The 20323-nt window shown below is 38.6% G+C and overlaps 1 protein-coding gene across 12 annotated transcripts; it reads left to right on the top strand.

Annotated features, from left to right (window-relative positions):
• The first annotated feature begins 1932 nt into the window (after nucleotides 1-1932).
• On the top strand, nucleotides 1933-19051 carry LOC104475749 (methyltransferase-like protein 21E). 12 transcript variants are annotated; one of them, XM_086770698.1, is made up of 6 exons: nucleotides 1933-2083; nucleotides 2685-2793; nucleotides 3726-3810; nucleotides 14425-14582; nucleotides 17075-17192; nucleotides 18092-19051. In XM_086770698.1, exons 3-6 carry the CDS (start codon nucleotides 3741-3743, stop codon nucleotides 18514-18516), a joined length of 771 nt encoding a protein of 256 aa, XP_086626824.1. In that variant the 5' UTR covers nucleotides 1933-2083; nucleotides 2685-2793; nucleotides 3726-3740; the 3' UTR covers nucleotides 18517-19051. The 12 variants fall into 12 exon arrangements, 8 of the variants coding, with proteins under 8 accessions (XP_086626824.1, XP_086626856.1, XP_086626834.1 ...); XM_086770730.1 differs by having other exon boundaries at nucleotides 3726-3817; XM_086770708.1 differs by having other exon boundaries at nucleotides 2685-2813.
• The last annotated feature ends 1272 nt before the right edge of the window (nucleotides 19052-20323 follow it).

Here is a 20323-nt window from a genome sequence, read left to right as displayed (position 1 = left end):
CTAGATGTGACTTGATATAAGTTTTCCATTTTGAGATTTTAAAATTAAGCCAAAACGTGACGTCCATTCACTTGCATTCTAACTGAGGCGAGATTGCACATGATTTTAACAGCTATCTGTTGCTTCCTTAACTTCAAATTAAAAGGAAGTTTTGAAAACTACTTGGATTACTTCTAGGTGCTGAGAGAAGGAAAACGAGTTTAATTAGGTTTGTGTTCCTTATGGCCTTCACTATGCCTGACTCAAAAGTTTTCTGCTCAAAGTGATGTTACTCGTTGAACCATTAATGAAACAATAAAATCTCACAGAAAATCATACAGTACAGTAAGTCCTTATAAAATCTGGAGTGCCATAATTGTTTATGCTCTGAATGTAAATGTCATGTTTCTGGACTTGGACTTACGTGACCACGTCCAAAGACGGAATTTGTTTGCAAAAGTGATGTTCAGAGGTACCCACTGGTCGCAGCACTCATGTCAGATTAATCTGTGAGAGAAACAATGTGTTAGGCTCAGACTTCCCCCCACCTCACCTGTCTCTCTGAATAATTGTACAGTTTATTTATAGCTCCTGTGGATTAAGATGGACTCAATGCTGTCAGTCATACTTAGGTTCTTAGGTTACATTTTAGTCCTCCTTTCTTCTTTTGTCTTCTCATTTAATATTTCTACCTAATTTCTCATTGTTTCATTGTTTGAAATCCAAAGTCCATACAATTAAGTTTTGCATGAAACATTAGCCACCTCTGAAGGGGTGAGGGGCTGAGGTGAACTGGGTAGGATTTGGCCCTTAGAGTTGCAGAGAGTCTAATACTTCATCTACAGTGTTTACTGGGCAAAAACTTTCGCTTTTGATACCATTTTTGAGAAAGTTTATTATATTTTAAGATACGGAATATTAGGAAAAAATGTTTTACACTGAGGGTGGTAGAACACTGGAACAGGTTGCCCAGAGAGGTGGTGGATGCCCCATCCTTGGAAACATTCAAGGCCAGGCTGGATGGGGCTCTGAGCAACCTGATCTAGTCGGGGATGTCCCTGCTTCTTGCAGGGGGGTTGGACTGGATGACCTTTGAAGGTCCCTTCCAACCCTAACCATTCCATCATTCTATTTTAAGCAAATTCTCAGACTGGACAGCCAGCTTACAGCAGTATTTTGTAAATCACTCCTTAGTATTACCGAGTTTCACTGCAAAAGTGTAGATCGGGTCTCGGTAATGTGTTAGATATCTTCTAGATGTAGAAGAACTCCCATTAATTTCTTCTGCCAGGTATATTGAAGTACAGAAGCCTTAAGTCCTCTGTAGGGCTTGTTTAGTGTTCTTGTACAATAATTTATTATTTTTCAATGGCACCTAGAAACCCCAGTTGAGGTTGGAGTCTAATTTTGCTGACAACTGGTTAAAGTAAGAGGCAGTTCCTGTCCTGAATTGATTACAGTCTAAATAAGTCTCAAAGAGACCTGTGTTTTTTTCCCGTGGCAGTAACTGGTTGCGATCTGCTGAGCGAACGTACATCTTGTATATGCGAAAGAGAGGTGGTATGTGTATATTTATGCACATTGACAGCTGTCTCATGGGGTGAAGTGGGCTAGGATTTTGGGGTTTGTCTACCTTGTTACAGTTCTGCATTCCAACGCGAGCACGCATTTGTATACCCCTGCCCCTTGGTGAATTGTGCTGGGTGCTTGGAAGACCCCTTTGACTCTGAAGAATGGTATTTAGCTCTTTGGTTACTTTTTAGGAACAGCGAGTGGTTGCTAACACTGTGCCACTGACTTATTTTTGTAAAAAACTACTCCAGAGTTGGTTACTTTGTTGGTTGGAGCTCCCTTGCCTGGGTACCTACGGCGGTTACGAAATCCGCTCCCTTATGTAAAGGGCACGATGTGTGGCGCCCGCTCTGTGCTCGTGCTGCAGCTGTCAGGATTTATTCTTGCTCTTGGTGTGGCGATGCTGGCAGTGCGCGACACACACTTCACAGCGCGCTTCTGTCCGGGACTGCCGGGCGGCGGGGGGAAGCCACTGGGCAGATAAGGACTTTTCTGTTTGAGCACCATCTCTGGAAAGCTGCAAGAGATTCAGGTAACATTGACTGAAACATGGTGAATGCCAGTGGTATTTCACTTGTCTGCGTCTTTTACTCTAAATTACTTTGTATAATTTGCTTTAAACAGCACAGCTCGGGGCTGTTGTGTAGTTCAGTGTACCTCAAAGGATATTTTTAGATGGAAAAAAATGTAAAGGACCACAGAATAAGAAGATTTTCCCTTTTAGGGTGATTTTACAGTGCAAAGTTGCTTGTCCTTCAGAATGCAAAGGGACTGTTTGTTAACCTGTTATTTTTACCTTCTAAGGGGAAAAAAAATTTGTCTTTTGCATGCTTCTGAGGTGGATAATAAGCTGATGAATGTGTGTAACATTTATGTTCCAGTAGTTTCTAATGCTACTTGTCATTCTGAAGACGCAAAGACTTTGAATCCCATTGAATCTCTCTCCTGTTCCCAGCGTAAAGACGTTACTGTTGCCAAGTTCATAGATAGACGTAAATGTAAGAGCAGTGTTTCTGTTCTACAAGTTAGTGATGTGTAGAAGCCCCCTAAGTTATTTTTCACCTTCAAATAGGTTAATGGCTACTGGCACTGTGGTAGTAAAGTGAAACATTAAACCTGTGTGTCTTTTGTAGGGTGAAGTCAAGAGAGTCTGGTGCATCCTCTCTAACAAGACAAGGCTGCTCTATGCTCTCCTCTTTCGCCTGAAGTCTTGAGAGGAAAACCTGCCTCAGGCTTTGCACTGTGAGGAAGTTTTCTTGACAGTCGGTGTATGTTTTCACTTTGATTTCCCCCCTCCCCTCCGCAAGAGATAGAGATAATCCTCTACGCATTACCTTATTTAATTGCACGCCTATTGGGTGTTTAGACGTCTGTAGATTGTTAACTGTATGCTGCCTGTAACCATTCCTGCAAAAATCGGTCAAATTTCCATACAACAGTGCAAGAGCTTGAAAAATTCTCAGAGCACTGGTGGTTTGTGTTTTGGTTTTTTGTTTTTTGTTTTTTTTTTTTTTTCTGTGAACTCTGTGGTTTTTCTGATTGTAAAATACCAAGAACTGGAGACTAGTGGTTGTCTGTCTGCTTTTCTGCAGACATCTGAAAATTGTATTGTCCTCTGTCATCCTTTTCCTACTACTTTTTTCAACCAAGTCTGCATGTTCTGCGTCTGTTTGTACAGGCACATATGCATTCTATTCTGCATGTTGTCTATAGCTCCTGCTTCTTCTGATGTGCAGTTTTTAGGAATAGGTTGTTTCCTTCCCTTCCAAGCCAATTAATTCAAACAATACTAGATCCTTTCAGTGTAATTTTTCTTCTCTTTCCGATATTTGTTACTACCTTTCCTTTAAATAATTTATAAGCCTACCAACCCTGATTTGAATTGATTCTAATTTAAAAATTTAATAAAATAGTTTAAAATGTTTATCAAAGCTCTTTTTTTTAAAAAAAAAAATTACTTGCTTTTTCCCCCCTTTGAGAGTACAACAGTTGACTTAATTTGCTGCTTCTGGTTCTTTTGTTCTTTGAATATTGATATTTATGTATCTACATATTATTATTATCAATAGAAGTAAATTATAGCATATAGATGTAATTTTTTTTTTGGTGGTGTTACGTGGGGAAAAAGGACTAAAGTAATTTTATGCAGGCAGGCTTGTGTTTCTCTGTTCCAGGTTTTGTGGCATAGTATGGATTTGACATCATCAAAACATAATAATGTAGAAAACGGACTGATTAGAGAATTGGAAAGACAAGAAGGTAAAAGGTATCTTGTTTCACTATATTGTTGCACTTAAGAATATTGTTAAGTACAAGGAACCTGGTGTCTTGCTGACAGTGAGCTATCTTCCCAGTCATTTTTTTTTCTGAGGAATTGCGTTTATGGCACTTGTACAGAAAATACAACAGATAGCGCTGTTGTAGTATTCTAGCTATGCAGTAAGCATCTGCGATGCCAGCATACTTGGTCCCGGCAGTTTCCTACCACTGCCTGGCATCTTGCCTGCAGCTGGTTCCAGGGAACGAAGCCGTGACTACGATCAAGCTATTCAGGAGAGGTTTGTTTGCAAGGTGTCGATTAGGGAGAATTGGTTATTACAAGCTTAGTTTTTGTCTAGACAGCCTTTAACCTAATCTTCAAATACCTTCAGAGGCTCTTGGCAGCTTTTTCTCTTTAAGCAAGTTCATGGCTGCACATCTTTTAAGATCCTAAAGCGTCAGAAGTAATCTCCCTTTTAGGGGTCACCAGCAGTATACAAGTTTTTAGGGCAAGTGCCTGTGTTGTTTTCGAATGTGGTCTAGTTATGTTCCACAGCTGAATGTGAAAGAAGAAGGATTTTTAAAAACTAATTTTATTTTTTCATAATAAATTGAATATTTTTGTTTAAAATCTCTGCTGAGTCTTGGTCCATGTAGAGCCAGGCTTTTGGGCTTCTGCTTTTTCAAAAGAGGTCAGCGTCTGGTTTTGCTTTGCTACGTTTTTAGCGAGGCAAGGTGGAGCTTTGGGCATGACTGCAATACTTAAAAATAATTATTTGCTTGCTGAAACTAATGTTTGTTATTTTGCTTTTGTGAATACTTTTTAAGAAGTCCCCCAAATTGATGACCTTCTCTGGAAAGCTGACATTGCACGGGAAGATGGCTGAAAGGGATTGGTATGGATTGCTGTTCCACAAAGCACTCTTCAAGTGTCTGAATCTGGAGATTTTTTTGAACGCAATCCCCTTTCTTATTGTGTAATTCTAAATTGAACAAGGAGCTCAAGCTGATCTTCTGCAATGAAGTATGATTGTTGGGGGATGAAATATCTAAAAGTATAAATATTAAAGATGGAACTACTAAAGACTGAAATATTGATGACTGTCATTGTGTATTCTGTAGTACACGAGGGCTGAGGTCAAGTTGCACAGGTGTTTCTATGCTTCTGCAAGCTTGGCTCTCTAATATTGATACTCCATAGAGGATTTGGGGTGAGGAGGAGTGAGTTTGCATGTAACTTTTTTAGCTTTTGAATTATGAAAATAAATTGGGTTCTGGGACATTAGGTCAGTGCAAAATTAATCGGTGGGGCAGAATGTTAAGATCAAATGCAGAAATATGTTCCACTTATCACCACAATTACTTTGTTAGCTAGCAATAGCAGGTGGTTTTCTTCCATGCCTAGAAACACTAGTTTAAGAAGATGAGGAGACATGAATGGAAAATGAGATATCTTTACAGTTTCATCTGACACCAGGCTTTGGCATATTCAATTCTGTGCCAGGTTCTGGAGGTGAAGGGTGCTGAACCTGCTGCATGGAGACTTACCTGCCTGATCACCTTGAGCCTGTGCCTTCCGTGTTCTCATCCATCTCCTCTACCACCTTCCCCATTCCTGTTTCATTGACTTCACCTACCCAGTCTCAATATCTGTTTCTTGGGGTTCTTATTCCAGTTCTGTTTCTCTGCAAGTTCCAGTCTGAGCTCTTTATATTTCATGTCTTCCCCTTTTCTTCTTAACTGGCTTGTCACAAGTTCTCCAGGTTAAAACTCCTTGTTCTTTTTCATTATTCCCACTACTACTGGCTCTCAGCTTACAAGTGGGTCCTCACACAGTCTGATCTTTCCTCTGGTGTCTTTATCCAATGAGTTCTCCATCACACTTGCATTTTTAGATGCCTCTTTTCTTTCCTCTCATGAATTCTCTTGATCATTAGCTTTAACTCTCCTTGTCTACTCTTTTCTGAAATCAGATTCTGCCACTCTTGTCTTAATTTCTTGGGATACTAGATTAGTTTACAACAGTTGCATTATTTAAATTCCCTCCAGAATAATTTTATCTCTGAGATAAAAGGAGGAGAGCAAGTTTGCAAGGCATACTTGTCCTTGACACTCCATCGTCTCACTTCACTTGGCCAGGGCTCAGTTTTTAATCCATAAATATCTGAGAAAATGCTGACCTGGTAACCTTCACATATCTCCCGGCATTTTAGAAGGGACACACTCCTCCTGCTCACCCTGTTTGACAGATGTCCTAATTGATGGGAATTCCTGCCATCATTTCAAGTCTCTGGGTGGAGTCCAGAAAGGTGCCTTAAATGGGATGTAGCTGGAATGGACGGAAGTGAGAAGCAGGCTGACGCTGTAACTTAAAAGTAAAGATATTCAGCTGAGAAGAGAGAGTGACTTAGTGTCTCATTCTTATTTCCTGGGTTACTTCTAAAGACCCTGATTACCTTTTTCATTCCCTTCCTCACTGACACTTTTCCATTAACTTTAAGGACTTTGCTATAAAATGTGAAAAACCTGGGACCAGAGCGTGGAGCCTGAGTTGGCCCCTTCACAACTGAGTGCCCAATTCATAGCTGGGCTTTTCCTTGCTTCTTGTCCTTCTATCATGATTCTTGCAATCCTGGTTTCCTGATGGCCCATCTGTGGCGGTGGTGAAGGGGAAGGGAAGCACCTCTTTGTAGGGTGGCTGGAACACACCTCTTGAGTGAGTTGTGAATTTGAATCTTTCTGAGGAAGGTCCAGCACCTGGTTCCTCTGCTTCCTGAGCACTTAAATTGCTGAACCATGCTTTACGTAGTGGACTTTGCAATGAACAGTGCTGGTTAAAAAATAAGCCTATTTATGCTACACATAAATGACACTTTTGCTATATCCTCCCACTATCTGCCAACCCTTCTTTCATCTTCCTCTTTTTTTTTGTCTCTTAGCTTTGAATTATGCTTCTGTCTTTAAAAAAAAAAAGACAACCAAACAACCTCTTCCATTAATGCTCATCTCAAAAGCATTTAAACTCCCCCTTCAAACTAATGAAAGTCACACCATTATTTACCTAAATTTTTTTTTCTTTCCTGCAGGATTGACCTGAAATATCAGAACTCAAATTCTGCTCCTCTTAGGCAATAAGCTGTCTCCAAACAAAAAAAGACTAAAAGAGGCAGTGTGGAATAAGACTTGAAAATAACCCAATTAAGGAGTGACTAGAGCTAAACTGCGACTTCACAGCAAATCAGAATAGTCTAAAAATACCTCTTCTCTGAATTTATCTCGTGGCTCTCTTATAGCAACTTATCTCTGAGCTCTTAAAGTGGCAGTATTCAAATACTACAGTAAACATCAGCTGTACTAATTTGAATTAACACTTCTCTGTTCCTTTCCTCTCCCCTCAACAAATAGATACACATTTGCTGAAGGCATTACTAAACTCGAATGGAAATTTCTTGTGTATGGATAGAACAGAAGTTGGAGACAATACTCAAATAATCAAAGCATGTGTTAACTTTGTTCAACAATTGATTTCAACAATAAATTAAATATTTCTCAACTGCCACATGAGAAAGGTGGTATGTTTGCATGGATTGGTGTTGTTAGGTTACTTTCAGATACTTTCCTCAAATAAATATTTTAGAAATATAGAATTATTGGTAGGGGAAAATTGGCAGGCATTTCATTGAGTACCTTGTGTTCTGCTGGCTGTGGTACCTAGTATGTTCTGGCGTGTCGTTACAAGGAAGTGAGAGCTTTCAATGGCACAAAGCTCTCTTGACTGGGCAAGGTAAGAGATATGAAAGATTAGACCAGACAGTGGCTTACAGTGTCTAAATTACTCATCCAGATCTTTCCTATCCATCAAGAAATTGGCTGTCGGCCTCTTATAACGTACATTAGACCATCTAATTTAAGAATACAGTCTGCTTTTGTAGTCAAAGGGTAATCATTTAGTTATCTTTAGAGATTAAATAGCTGCTGAGCCTAGACCTGAAGATGTTTTCAATGACAGACAAACATGATGAAGTAACAAGGGAAGTACTTGGCACATTTTAATTCATTGTGTGTTCATGAGATAATCCGAACTTCTATTTTCAGCTTTCTAATGCTTTTGGATGACCTGTGACTTGGATGGGGCTGGGATATCAGTGGTGCGAATTTCAAATTTAAAATGCGCCTCTCAAGCCTGGATAAATATGTAGACTGGATACTGTCTGTTCTGATACTCTCCTGTTCTTGTCTCCTCATGCTGTGAGCTAAGTGCATCTTGTCTCTTGGCTGAGAAGAGGCTGCTCGTGGGTGGCAGTTTTGTATTTCTCCATTTCAAAGTATAAAGTTTCAAGCATTATATTACCCTGATGTGGTATCTCAGATTAATCAATGTAATATACCTCATCATTGCTATCACTTCAGGAGATGGAGGTTGTAATGAAGGCACTGGAATGCCTACACTTTGTTACATGATAATTTCTCTCTTTGTAGGTAGGAATGAAGTAAGGAAATTTAACTGTGTAGTTTAGGTAAGTACTGGAACAGTACTTTGCTTTATATTATTAGAAAGGTGTAGGTTACATATGACTTCTGGAAAGTCAAGGGCATGATTAGATTTCTCTCCTAACTCCTTCCTTTAAGGGTCCTTAGGCCGTAGTGGAATGGAATGAAATAGAAATAAATGGAATGAAATAAAGATACCAAAGTGATGCCACCTGGAATTTGGGGACTATTCTGTGATCCAGGATTCTGTATGTTTCCATGGAGCCATCTGTAATGCTTGCAAGACCAGGACTCGGATCCTGAGATGTCAGTAGCTCAGTAGAAATTGTGAGACTCCAGAGTCCTTTAGAATTGGGATGTAATGTAGATTTGAGGTAAACTTCTGAGCCCTTGGAAATACCCAGATGTATATGTATGTAATGTATATTATATATATATATTATATATATATCTTATATATAAAAAAATACATCTTGAATCTTTACTTTGATATATATAAAATACTTCTTGAATCTTTACTTTGGATAAGTCCAGTTCCGCGTTTTGAGACTGGGGAGATCTAAAGAGCCCTGGCTCTCATGAATTCTTGGAACTTTCTTTCATGCATTGCTCAGTAAGTAATGTCAGCTCAGGTAGTCATCCTGTCTTCATCAAACTCAGGGATGATTGCTGAGAAGTCTTAGAGGAACCACAACTGTTGATACATGGTTCCTAAAGTATTTGTAAGTAGAAGTCTAAATGGTAGATTTTAAATCTAAACTTTACCGGTAAGAGTATACTGCCTCTGAAGAAGGGAGAATGTGTTGCTGTAGGGCTGAACTTTGTCAGGTCAAGCTCATGCTGAAGGTTTGTATTTCATTCCTTTTGACAGTTGGAGAAGAGCCATCAAAGCAAAAGAGAAGCAGAGGTTGGCTAGGTCTTATTTCTTTATCACCTTGGGCTGTGGCACCATTTGACCTCAAGAGATTAAATAGGGTCAAGCCAGCACTTGAAAGAGACTGATCTGTATTTTTCCCCCTGTAGGTTGTTTTGATGAATCATTGGGTGAAACTATTGTTTCTGAATTAACGCTATCCTAAGCCATTAGGGAAATACTTGGAGAATGTTTTGTTACTCCGTCTGCTATTTGTGAATGAATCTGAAAGTGGAGATACTGACTTCTAGTATATTCTTCACAGCTTTTATGTGGAAGGATCATTTTACTTCTGCTTTTTTAAGCTGTATTTTATTTCAGGTATCTAGATAGTGGTATCTATTTTATTGTTTGTTTTTTAAATAATTTTAATTCAGTCCCCTTGTCTTTGCTGCTTTTCCTGCATCTTAGGTACTGTTTAATAGTGCATGTCTCTTTTCCCTTTTTATTTAGTGGAGAATGCATTAACGTAGGCAGTGTCATTAGTTACGCAGTGAGAGATTTAACATATGCTATTAATTGATGGAAGATACCCCATGGAATTTTAAGGTTACCATTTCCTGATGGAGCTGTTTACTCCCAAGAATGATTTTATGTGACAATCGATGTGAAGGGAACAGTTGATTATGTAGCAGGTTTCTAAACAGGTACTATTTCTACTCATTCCAAGCAAAAAGTGTGCGAATAAAGCCTAAGGCCCATTTGTGTGATTTGCCTCATCGTTAAACAAAAATATACTGCAGTTTGCAACTTGTTCCATTCTGACCTGGTCTGTCTCCTGTTATTTTTCTCCTGCTTTCCCTTCCCCACTTGAAGGACTTCTCCAACTCTGTCTCAGCAGAATTCACATCCTTTTCTTTCTTTAAGTCTTGTTCTAATACAAACCATTTTGTTTGACATTTGAATGTGTCAGCAAAATCCTCTGGTTCCCTGTGCAAGATTTTGCAGCTTGACATGCGTTTCTCTAACTCACCTGCCACTGACTTCACAACTCCAGTCTTCCATATGATTTAGTATGTCTCTTTGGAAAACTGTGTTCACATTTCAGTTGTAATAATGATGATCGCTTTGCCTTTGAGAATGATCTTTACGCTGTTTTCTTAATGATGTGGTTGATACAGTGCAAGAAGTGTCAGCAGTATATTACTTCTCTCCCTCAGCCCTGATGTTAACTTAAAATCAAGGGAGTTCAAAGAACATTCCCCAAAGATGTTAAACTCTTATGATAAACAATATTTTACCCGAAATATTTCAAAGAATGCTATAAGAAATTAACCTATTAGGTAGAAATTCTTAAGAAACTTAAAGACATTCCAATCTTATTTCAAGAAGAATTTGGGGCATCTATAGATGGGAACTTCTTTATAAACACAAGTTCCAGACCAAAGGAGTACTACCTGTTTTACGAACAAAAATAATCTCAATTTCTGTATGTTACCTGAACAGGATCAGACTGTCTCATCTCAATGCAAATAAGTTTCTAGAACCTGAAACTCCAGTGGTTTCTGCTCGTGAACAGGGATGAATAGGCTGAAGAAAGTAATTCTATGTATATACCACTTCCATGCCTCTCCAAATTGCAGGGGTGAGGGCAAACCTACCTGGCCAAACCCAGGCAAATGAAGAGGGGAGGAACCAGTCCTAGAAGACTTTTAATTTCTCATAGTGTAGTATGGGCACTTGAGTAGTATTGCTGGAAATGCCCATTATGCACTTCTGTTTTTACAAGAACTGAAAGCCAGGTCAGTCAAGCCTCCTCGTCTGACCCTATTCTACTGATGAGTCAGCTCTTGTTATCTTAAAATGTCATTAAAATAATTAAAATCCCTTCATTGAGTCATCATTCCAAGCATTTTTCTTCCTGAACAAGAGGTTATGGACTAACAGAGAGATCAACACTTCCAGAAGAACAATCTCCGATCAGCTTTTTACATTTGTTATCAAGAAACTAGTTTGATCAAAGTACCAGCAGAACTTCTTCAATGTTTGCAGGTATTAAAAGACTTCATCTCACTTACTCTGATAACTATTTGTTGTTGCTTCAAAGATTTCCCCCTAGCTCGTTATTTTTCTGTTTTGACTGCTCTGAAGGCAGTTACAGAAAAAATAACTTCTTTCCTTTTGTGCAGTCCCACAAGAAGTTTGTCTGTTCTGAAAGATACCAAGCAAGAAATAGAAGAGTGCCTTTTGCAGTGTGAAGGGAAACTTGTTTGCAAGTAAGCAAATCTGACTAAAAGTCTGCACTCCTTATTTTGTCAGCACTCTTTTTCAGAATCATTAGCATCCTGGTCCTGGTAAAATTTCTCATCAGGGTTTTGAAGCCTGTCTACTATAAGATAGTTTCTGATGAAGCAAATATTCTTTGATTCTCCACAATAGTAAGATCTTCTTAATGGGACAACAAAAATATAAGGATTGTGTAAACTTCTCCAGATAATCCACTTGTGGGATTACTAAAAAGGTGGCCAAAGATTTAAGTGGTGTTATCAATCAGCAGATTTGGGATTCTTCTTTCACGGGTATGGACAGTTTAGCTCAGGTAGGGAGCAGTGGCCTGCAAACTCTGTTAGTTTAGGTGCTATACAAGCCTGAAGTAGAAAGATTGCTGACCATGTAGGGCATAGGTGGGAAATGTTTATTGTGCACTTAGAGGGGTAGCTGTAATACTGCTAAAATTTTATAGATCTTCTGGCAGAAGCTTTATAAATTAAGACTTAATAAGTTACGGCTTCTCAACAGAATTGGATCCAAAACAGGTGTCAAGGGAAGAAGAATCAAGAAAAATGGTTGTGACTGGGAGGTAGTAGAAGGAACAGCTTTTGACTTCCACCACTAGTACTGATCGCAGAACAAGATCAGACTGCTCTCAGCAATCGGAGAAAATTAAAAGCAGGCTGTATCTGGTGTGCCTGGAGACAGGATGATATATTAAATATACTTGCAATATTTGTAATAAGACAGCTTCATATTAATTCTTTCATAAGAAAAGATTAATTTTGCCCTGGAGCAGCATTTCTCTGGCGCTTAATTCATGTTTGTGCAGAGTTCCCTGCTTGCAGGCACAATGATGCATGTGTTTTCTCTCAACTTAACGTTAGAGGTTTGCAGATGTAATGGGCTGCCACATACTACTTATTTCCTAACATCTTAAAATATCATAGTTTCAAAGTTAAGACTACTATATTACTGTTACTTTTATAAAAATATACTGTTTATATTTCTTTGCAGTAGTATATGCTTTATATTAATTTAAATTTTACTGTGTTTCATGATACCATGTTTTCCCCTCCAGTCAATTCTTGGAGTACCATAGGTTGGTTGGTTTGGTGGGTGGTTCATTGTCTTGAGTTTTCTTGTGGTGGGGTTGGTTTTTTTTTTTGGTGGTTTTTTTTTTTTTTAAATAACTTCCAGATTATGTCTTAGTGTCAACATACTAAGATTGAACATGAAAATTTTTCCTTTTTCTTCCTTGTGTTTATTGCTATTCCCTAGTTTCATCTGATGCTTAAAGTAAGTTGAATTATAAGCTTAAAGCACTGGCTAATGAGCTTGAGCTTCTTCCTGATGTGTTTTCCTTTGGTATTATCTTTCTTTGTTCTTCCCTGCTTTTATTCCTTGGTCCTTCTTTTGCAAGGAAGGGAGAGAGACTTTGTCAATAGGTTATGGCAATAAAAATACTGAGGCATGTGGCAGAGCAAATGACAATGCTTGAGGCCATCGTGTCCTGTGACTGCAGTGATTTGAGGGGGGAAGAAAATGTGAAGAATATTTGGTAGACCAATGTGTTTTATGCTGATGAAAACATAGAATCACAGAATAATGAGGGTTGGAAGGGACTTTCAAAGGTCATCTAGTCCAACCCCCCTGCAAGAAGCAGGGACATCTTTGACTAGATCAGGTTGCTCAGAGCCTCATCCAACCTGGCCTTGGATGTTTCCAGGCATGGGGCTTCTACCACCTCTCTGGGCAACCTGTTCCAGTGTTACACCACCCTCCTCATAAAATGTTTCTTCCTGTTGTCTAATCCGAATCTACCTCCCTTTATTTTAAAACCATTACCCCTCATCCTATCGCTACAGGTGCTGCTGAAGTGTTTCTCCCTGTCTTTCCTGTAGGCCCCTTTTAGGTACTGGAAGGCCGCTATAAGGCATAAATATTTTCATTTTTAATAGCTATTGAGTCTGCAATTTCTGTGCAGATCCTGAGCTTGATATCTGTGATTTTAACGGTAACTTCAGCCTTGATCCAGAAACTGCTTTGAACAAGATTGTAATCCAGTTATCTAAATCTCTAGCATGCTTTCTAGAAGGTGTAGCTTGTAAACATGTTTTGCTTTAGCTAATTTGCCAAGTGATCATAGTTGGCTGTGAAAGTAAATTTCCTTTGAAAGCTTGGAATGATTCTAGACTTTGCTAAGAATATGCTCTTATTTTTTCTTTTTTTTTTTAAGTAACATAGTGGTGCAGCTTTGTGTGATGATAGCAAAACTGAAACTGGCGTGGTATTCAACTAAAAAAGAATGAATCATCTCCTGTTAGAAGAGTTATCTAGGATTATGTTAGCTATCATAAATATCCTTTGCTTAGCAACAGGGATGGCATTCAGGATATCAAGCCAACTGGAAAGAATCCCTCTGACAGGGCTCTGTTGGGGTGGGTGGATAAGCTTTCCTGACAACACTAGTGCTTTCGCTCCTGTCTATCATAATTTGTGTTGCTAGGATCTGTTTCACAAGTTTTGTGACAGACTTATAAATGATACTGTGGCTCCTTTTGTTTACTGTCAAAAAGAACCATAATGTGGGGAGAGTGAGCAGTAAAAGGATATGGAAAATAATAAAAAATATGGGCACATAAGACAGTGAGTGTCTATACTAGGGCAGCTGTTCTTGAAGGGAAAAAGAAGTTAAAAATTTCCTTTGGATTGCTGAAATGAAAAGCAATATATGGTAACATTCCACTTCTTTCTTTACTTTTTATGAACTTGGCTTCTTCAGTAAAACAGGAAAGAAATTATTTAGTCATAAACTGAAAATTTCACTTAGAATTCAGGAGACTTCCCATGTATCATGCCAAACATTAATGGTAAAAAGCATTTTTATTGACAGATATAATTCACATTCTTGCTTCCAAATCAGCTTTTCAATATAAATTGGTAGTTTCATTATCAGCCCACTCAGCCTGTTTGACCTTTTATACTTTTGCTTCCAGGGGAAAAAGAAGACGAACAGATAGTCACAGACATCATGAGAAGACGTTTTTTTCCTGCTCTTTTAACTCATAAGGCCTGGGAAGGCTTCCACTTTGCTGGCCACGAGATAAGGATCACAGAAGCCACTGATTGTTACGGGGCAGTCGTCTGGCCATCGGTACAATATTTATGCAGTATTGTTATTTTTTAGTTTCAGAGTCTTCTAGCACTTTTAATTTGTTTTGCATGATTAATATGTTTTGTTGTATGTTATAAACCCAAGGAGAATATGCTAGGGTTTTCTGTCTCCATTCTGCAAATCCCAAATCTGAATTTAGCCTGGTTTTGTATGGATTCCTGGTTCTCAAAGCTTAAATAGTATCTCATTTGTGCCCCTGTCACACAACATGTATCATCTTGTGTCCTCTCCTCACCTGCCAGTAACTTTTGGTCCTATTGGCCACTTACAGGCATATTTTGAAGGAAATATGGCAGTCTTACGATGATTACATTTCTGTACACTTTATAAATACAGATAGCAGTATAGCAAGCACATCCAGATTGTGGGAACGGCTGCAATATGAGCTCACAAGGTATAAGCACTCGTAGAAGCTATTCAGCCTACTCATGTGAGAAACAAATTTAGCTTGTAGATATGCAGACACAGGAAAAGGTTCAGCTGGAGCTTTCAGTTTCTTAAATAGCCTGAAATCTAGTAGGGGAGAACAGTTGTCCTTGGCTTTTGATATAAGGACCATCAGCATAGCCATCATACAAAGAGCTTTCTTCAAGGTTTAGAGTCTGTGCAATGCAACTAACTGACTATTTTGAAATAATTTAGAGTGAAAGAAACCACTGCAGTCAGGGAGGTGCCACAATGCACCATTGACACTTGCAGCCTTTAGAGAACGCTCCTGAAACAGAAACTTCTCCGGGAACCCCTCTAAAACACCAAGAGGTTTTAGTCCCAGAAATTTCCATTTTTGTCCCCATGGTGTCAGCCTTCCAGCATTGTCCTGTTTTTAAGAAGTATGGCCATGGTTCAGTGGAGAAAGGTTAGCGTAATCTGCTGTTTTGAACTCCAGTTTTTCTTGTCTTAGCAGACCCGGGCAAGTCATTTATACTATATCTTTTGGTGGCCTCAGTGCATGTCTTTGAGGAAAGGGTGGCTGACTGCCAATTATTCTCAAAAAAATCATGGGCTGTACTGAAAAGCATATTTATATTTCGGGAAGTTTTTAGCCAGTTTTGCTGTGGAAGGAAGGCAACCCTTCTGTCTGTCTCTTCACGTTCTCCTATTCTGTTCCACCTAGCAGTATTTGAACTCTTCCAAAAAATGTCAGCCAAATTTCTCAAGGGCAGAAACTTTAAGGAAAATAAAGTTTCTGCATATTTCATAGAAAAGAAGCCAAAATTTCCCTAATTCAACTCATAAAAGTTCTGACCCTGCTAGCCAGTTTCTACAACAGAATATGGCAAAACTCTGAAGGAAGAAATTATAGGAATATATAGAACTCACAAGAAATCTTAACATAATATGTTTTAAAATCTCTATTAAACATCAGACACAATCTTTAGGAACCTGGATTTAATTAGTCCTGATGCTCACAGGCTTATTTCAATATCAAAGCTTTGTTGATTATGAGATAGTTAAGTTCATATAAAAGACCCTGCTCTTTTTACTCTGAGTTAAGAGGTAGAAAGTAAACACTTTGAACATCTAGCATGTCAACATTCCTCCTGCTCCTTTCCTTCTACTTCTTAGTTAATTAAAAGTAAAACTACGAGCATAATTTTGCTGTGCCAGAGTGAACCGCTAATAATTGCCTTTGCAAATGATCATCTATATTGCAAGAGGATGTGGCAACCATCATATGTATTTGTCAATGGAAACTATATAATTTTCGAAGACTGGGAAAAATGTAGGAGTCGAGTTGGAAACTATCTTTGTCAGAGAAATAAAAGTAGCAATTTCTATTTCAACGGTGAACTAAAACTCACTGGTCTGTGCAACACAGGACTGAACAGCTAAAGAAGCTTCTTAATTGCAGTTTATAAATGCAATAAATTAGTCGTAGAGGGCTCTGTGGCTGTCTTTGCTGTAAAGGTTTGCTATGCTTAACAAGGTAAGCACACAGAAACTGAAAACAAACAACCAGAAGAAAAGGGGTAAATCTATTAGTCCTTTTTGAATCATTATGGTAATTAATTATTGTTAGAAATAATTAACTGTTGGAAGAGCTTAACAATGGTCGTTGTGGATTTTCTCTCACAAGCAGTCCTTATATCAAGATGTCTTTGTGAAGGACGTGTTTTAACTCAACCAGAAGTAAGTGCAGTTATAAGCAGGAGCTGCTGACTGGAATTGTGTAGCTCATGTTATGCAGAGTGACAGATTAGATAATTGCAGTTGTTCTTTCCAGCTGTAATGCTTTGCAAGCCTATATTGAGGCATGTTTTGGCATTTATTTTGTCAGCCTCTAGAGCTCAAAGATCATAGTGAGTCATGATCCTTTAGAGTCGGTGCTTGAATGAATATTGGTCATTTGAACAGACATGACATTACAAAAGAATTTTTTTTTTGCATGCTTTTAAATGACAATACATATTTAGTGAAGGAGTTTATTTCATTTATTTGTTCAGTATGTTCATGGATTCCCTCCCCTACAGGCTCTTGTTCTGTGTTATTTTTTGGAAACTAATTCTAAACAATACAATTTGGTTGACAAAAATGTGATTGAAATTGGAGCTGGAACTGGGTTGGTCTCCATAGTAGCCAGTTTACTGGGTGAGTACATGCGATGGCTCTTATGCTCTTGGAAACATGAATATTGGAGGACGCTATTGTTTGAATGCTTCCAAGAGCAAGAAAAAGTGAATTCCAAAGGACTTGTTTGGAAACCTGTTCTGTTGGTTTTTTTTTTGGTTTTTTTTTTTGTTTTTTCTGTAAAGCTGTGACTGTGTTAATGCAATGAAGGAGGTCCTAGTAGATCATATTGTCACTTACAGTGTTAAACAGGGAATCAAAATAAGAAACTAGTGGCCCCATGGGATGTCAGTGGCAACCAGATGAAGCCAGATGTAGGTATGACCAATGTATCATTGATCAAACAGCTCTTGAATGCCAGGTCACTTTCTTTCTATTTATGTTCATCATTTTCTGTCAGCTATTGATCCTTGATTTTTTTCTGCTACAGACACTGTTGTGTTTTCTCTCATAGTAGCCTATTCCTCAAGAGTAATCCAAATCAGTAACTTCTGCATTTTAACAGAATCTTAGCTTTCTGTAGTTTGAGAAATCTTCGTACTATGTGAAAAGGAAAGAACCTGAAGCAATGCTTAAATGTCACGCTCACTTTTTTTCTGGAGTCAGTAACAGGTATTCTTCAATCCCTGGTCACTTACTGTAATTTTAACAATATGATATCAAGACACAGTAGATACCATATTTCTCTATCCTCAGCTGCATTTAGATGGCAATCTGTAGAGTAAAACTACTGGGCACTAAATACTTATTTTAAGTGCAATGGCTAAGAGTTATTGGGAGTGCTTACATGCATTGTTCTGTTCCCCCCAGTGAGAACTACCTGGTAAAATCAGTTCCTTGTACGGTGGCTTTTGTGAATGGGCTTTTACTCAAGTCCTGAAGTACATTCAAAGATTATGTTTGTTTTCTCCCTTTCACAGGTGCACTTGTGACTGCCACAGATTTGCCAGAACTGCTGGGAAACCTTCAGCACAATGTTCTCCAAAATACAAAGCAGAAGTGCAAGCACCAGCCTTGTGTTAAGGAATTATCTTGGGGAATTGATCTGGAAAAGAACTTTCCTAGGTCTTCCTGTCACTTTGACTACATTATGGCTGCTGATGTAGTTTACCACCATCCCTTCCTGGATGAACTTCTCCTAACTTTTGATCACCTGTGCCAGAAAGACACTGTTATTCTGTGGGCTATGAAATTTAGATTGGACAAAGAGAACCAATTTGTGGGAAGATTTCAGACATTGTTTGACTTAGAGGTGATTTCTAATTTCCCCAGTTTGAACATAACCTTGTATAAGGCAATGAGGAAAGGCAGGATGAAAACCAGATCTTCCAAATTGTCAATCTAACAGAGAGATACATTTTCAGTTGTTCTGCAGCTTATTCTCTTTTTAATAATTTCCATGTTAGAAACTGCTAACACCTGCATGAATGACTTTTTTTAGATATAGTTAAAACAAAACATCAGATTCTTAGTGCACCCCAAATTAATTCCTAAATTCAATTTGCCATTAGTTTCATATACAGAAGAAATATACTTTTGATTTTTTTTTTTTACTTTTGTGTGGTAAGCTGACAACACTAATAACTTTCACAAGTCTTACCATTATTGTTATGGGATGTGTAATGAATATTTCCACTAGCTTTCAATTGCAGCTTTGAACAGTGTCTTGTAAGATCAACTAATCATTTAAAACTTAAGACTACGATAAAACCTTGTCTTTAAAAGTTGTGGTGTTAAATCTGATCTTTCCCCATTCCCACTATTGTGTAAATCCTTTCTTTGAAGAGCCTTTATAGGACATTAAATTAGCTGAAAAAAAAACCCCACCTGGGGAATATACTGTCATAATAAAGGGACAGAATATATTAGTTACTCGTTGATTTAATGATTATACTTTTTTTTTTCTCTCACGTTTTTATTTACATTCAGGGATTCTTCAACAGACAGCTGCACACATGAGGCAAGAGGGAGTTAAATGTTTTGTTGCTCGAACAAAGGGCTTGAATAAGAAGAGCACAGCACATCACCAACTGCCCTTTGCAAAGACCTTAAATTCTTGGAGGTATGCCCCTCCAAAAATAGACAGTTATCTGGACCTCAGGGAAGAACAATGGAAAAATTACAGTGGCCATCAAGAGAAGAGTTTTGCAGTGCTGGCTGGTGGTGACTGGTGGTAGAAAACTAAACCAGCCTGACACAATGTGGCTGACACATGGGCAGGCTTGGATGTTCATTTTTTTTTCATTTTTGTATGGACGAACAAAATACTTTTCTCCTATCCACTCAGTACTGCATACTCCTGTTTTTAGCGGTCAGATTAATGTGCTTGAAAGCCTATCAGAGCACTGTCTTTTGGGAAGAGTAATAAAATGATTCTTTGTACCCCCCAAATTTTATGATTCTGTTCATAATTCTGTGTGAGAGAACTTCCAAGTTCCTTGTGAGCTAGAAAACAGGCAAACCCAGCTCATGTGCGGAGCTTTATCACCTCTGCTGTAGCAGGGAATTGCTCTAGTAATATGAGGGCTCTGGGGGCTGTCAGTCTTTATCTTTTTAGCTCCTCTTTGTACTCCCTCCAGGAGTTTTTTATGTCTTGTCAAATTTGAGCTTTTTTTTTTTTTTATGGTGACTTCCAGAACATACTAGTGTTTGTACCTCTTCTTGTGACAGATGCTTGTTACTCGTTGACTTTGCTGCTTGGCAAAATTATAGGGCAGAACTATGATAAATGACTGATGAAACTGGGAAGTACTCTTACTCCCAGCTGAACATCTGTTTTTCTGAGACACAGGTTCCCAATGTTAGGGATGAAGTGGCGCAGAGAGGAGAGTCTGAGTTGCCAAGCTTTTCCAGTGGAAGCTGGGGATCCCATATGTGAAAGGAGATGGTAAAGAGAATTTTGTGGGGAGGAAGGATGAGGATATGGCAGGAAGGATCTACAGGTGGAGGGAAGACTGCAGAGAAAAGGCAGCTGTAGGGAGGAGGTGAGATGGAGGAAGAGAAAGAGAAGAGGTGGCACCAGTGAGACTGACTTAAAAAAGGACTAGGAACCATGATGTAAGCGTAGACCATCTTTCTTGCTACTGGCTGTAAGGGGCACATCCTTGGTGAGCCACGGAGGATGACTTTATGATAATACTAAAGCAATCAGC

This window comes from Chlamydotis macqueenii, chromosome 1 (genome assembly GCF_036417535.1).
Source record: "Chlamydotis macqueenii isolate bChlMac1 chromosome 1, bChlMac1.mat, whole genome shotgun sequence".
Lineage (NCBI taxonomy): Eukaryota > Metazoa > Chordata > Aves > Otidiformes > Otididae > Chlamydotis > Chlamydotis macqueenii.
Note: the sequence above shows the minus strand (reverse complement) of the source record. Positions and strands in the feature narration are given on the sequence as shown.

Excerpts from the sequence above, each read along its gene's own strand:
- LOC104475749 (XM_086770698.1), top strand. The coding sequence starts at position 3,741 with ATGGATTTGACATCATCAAAACATAATAATGTAGAAAACGGACTGATT. Across the intron at positions 3,811-14,424 it reads AGAATTGGAAAGACAAGAAG|GGGAAAAAGAAGACGAACAG; the intron begins GTAAAAGGTATC and ends TTTTGCTTCCAG. Across the intron at positions 17,193-18,091 it reads CATAGTAGCCAGTTTACTGG|GTGCACTTGTGACTGCCACA; the intron begins GTGAGTACATGC and ends TCCCTTTCACAG.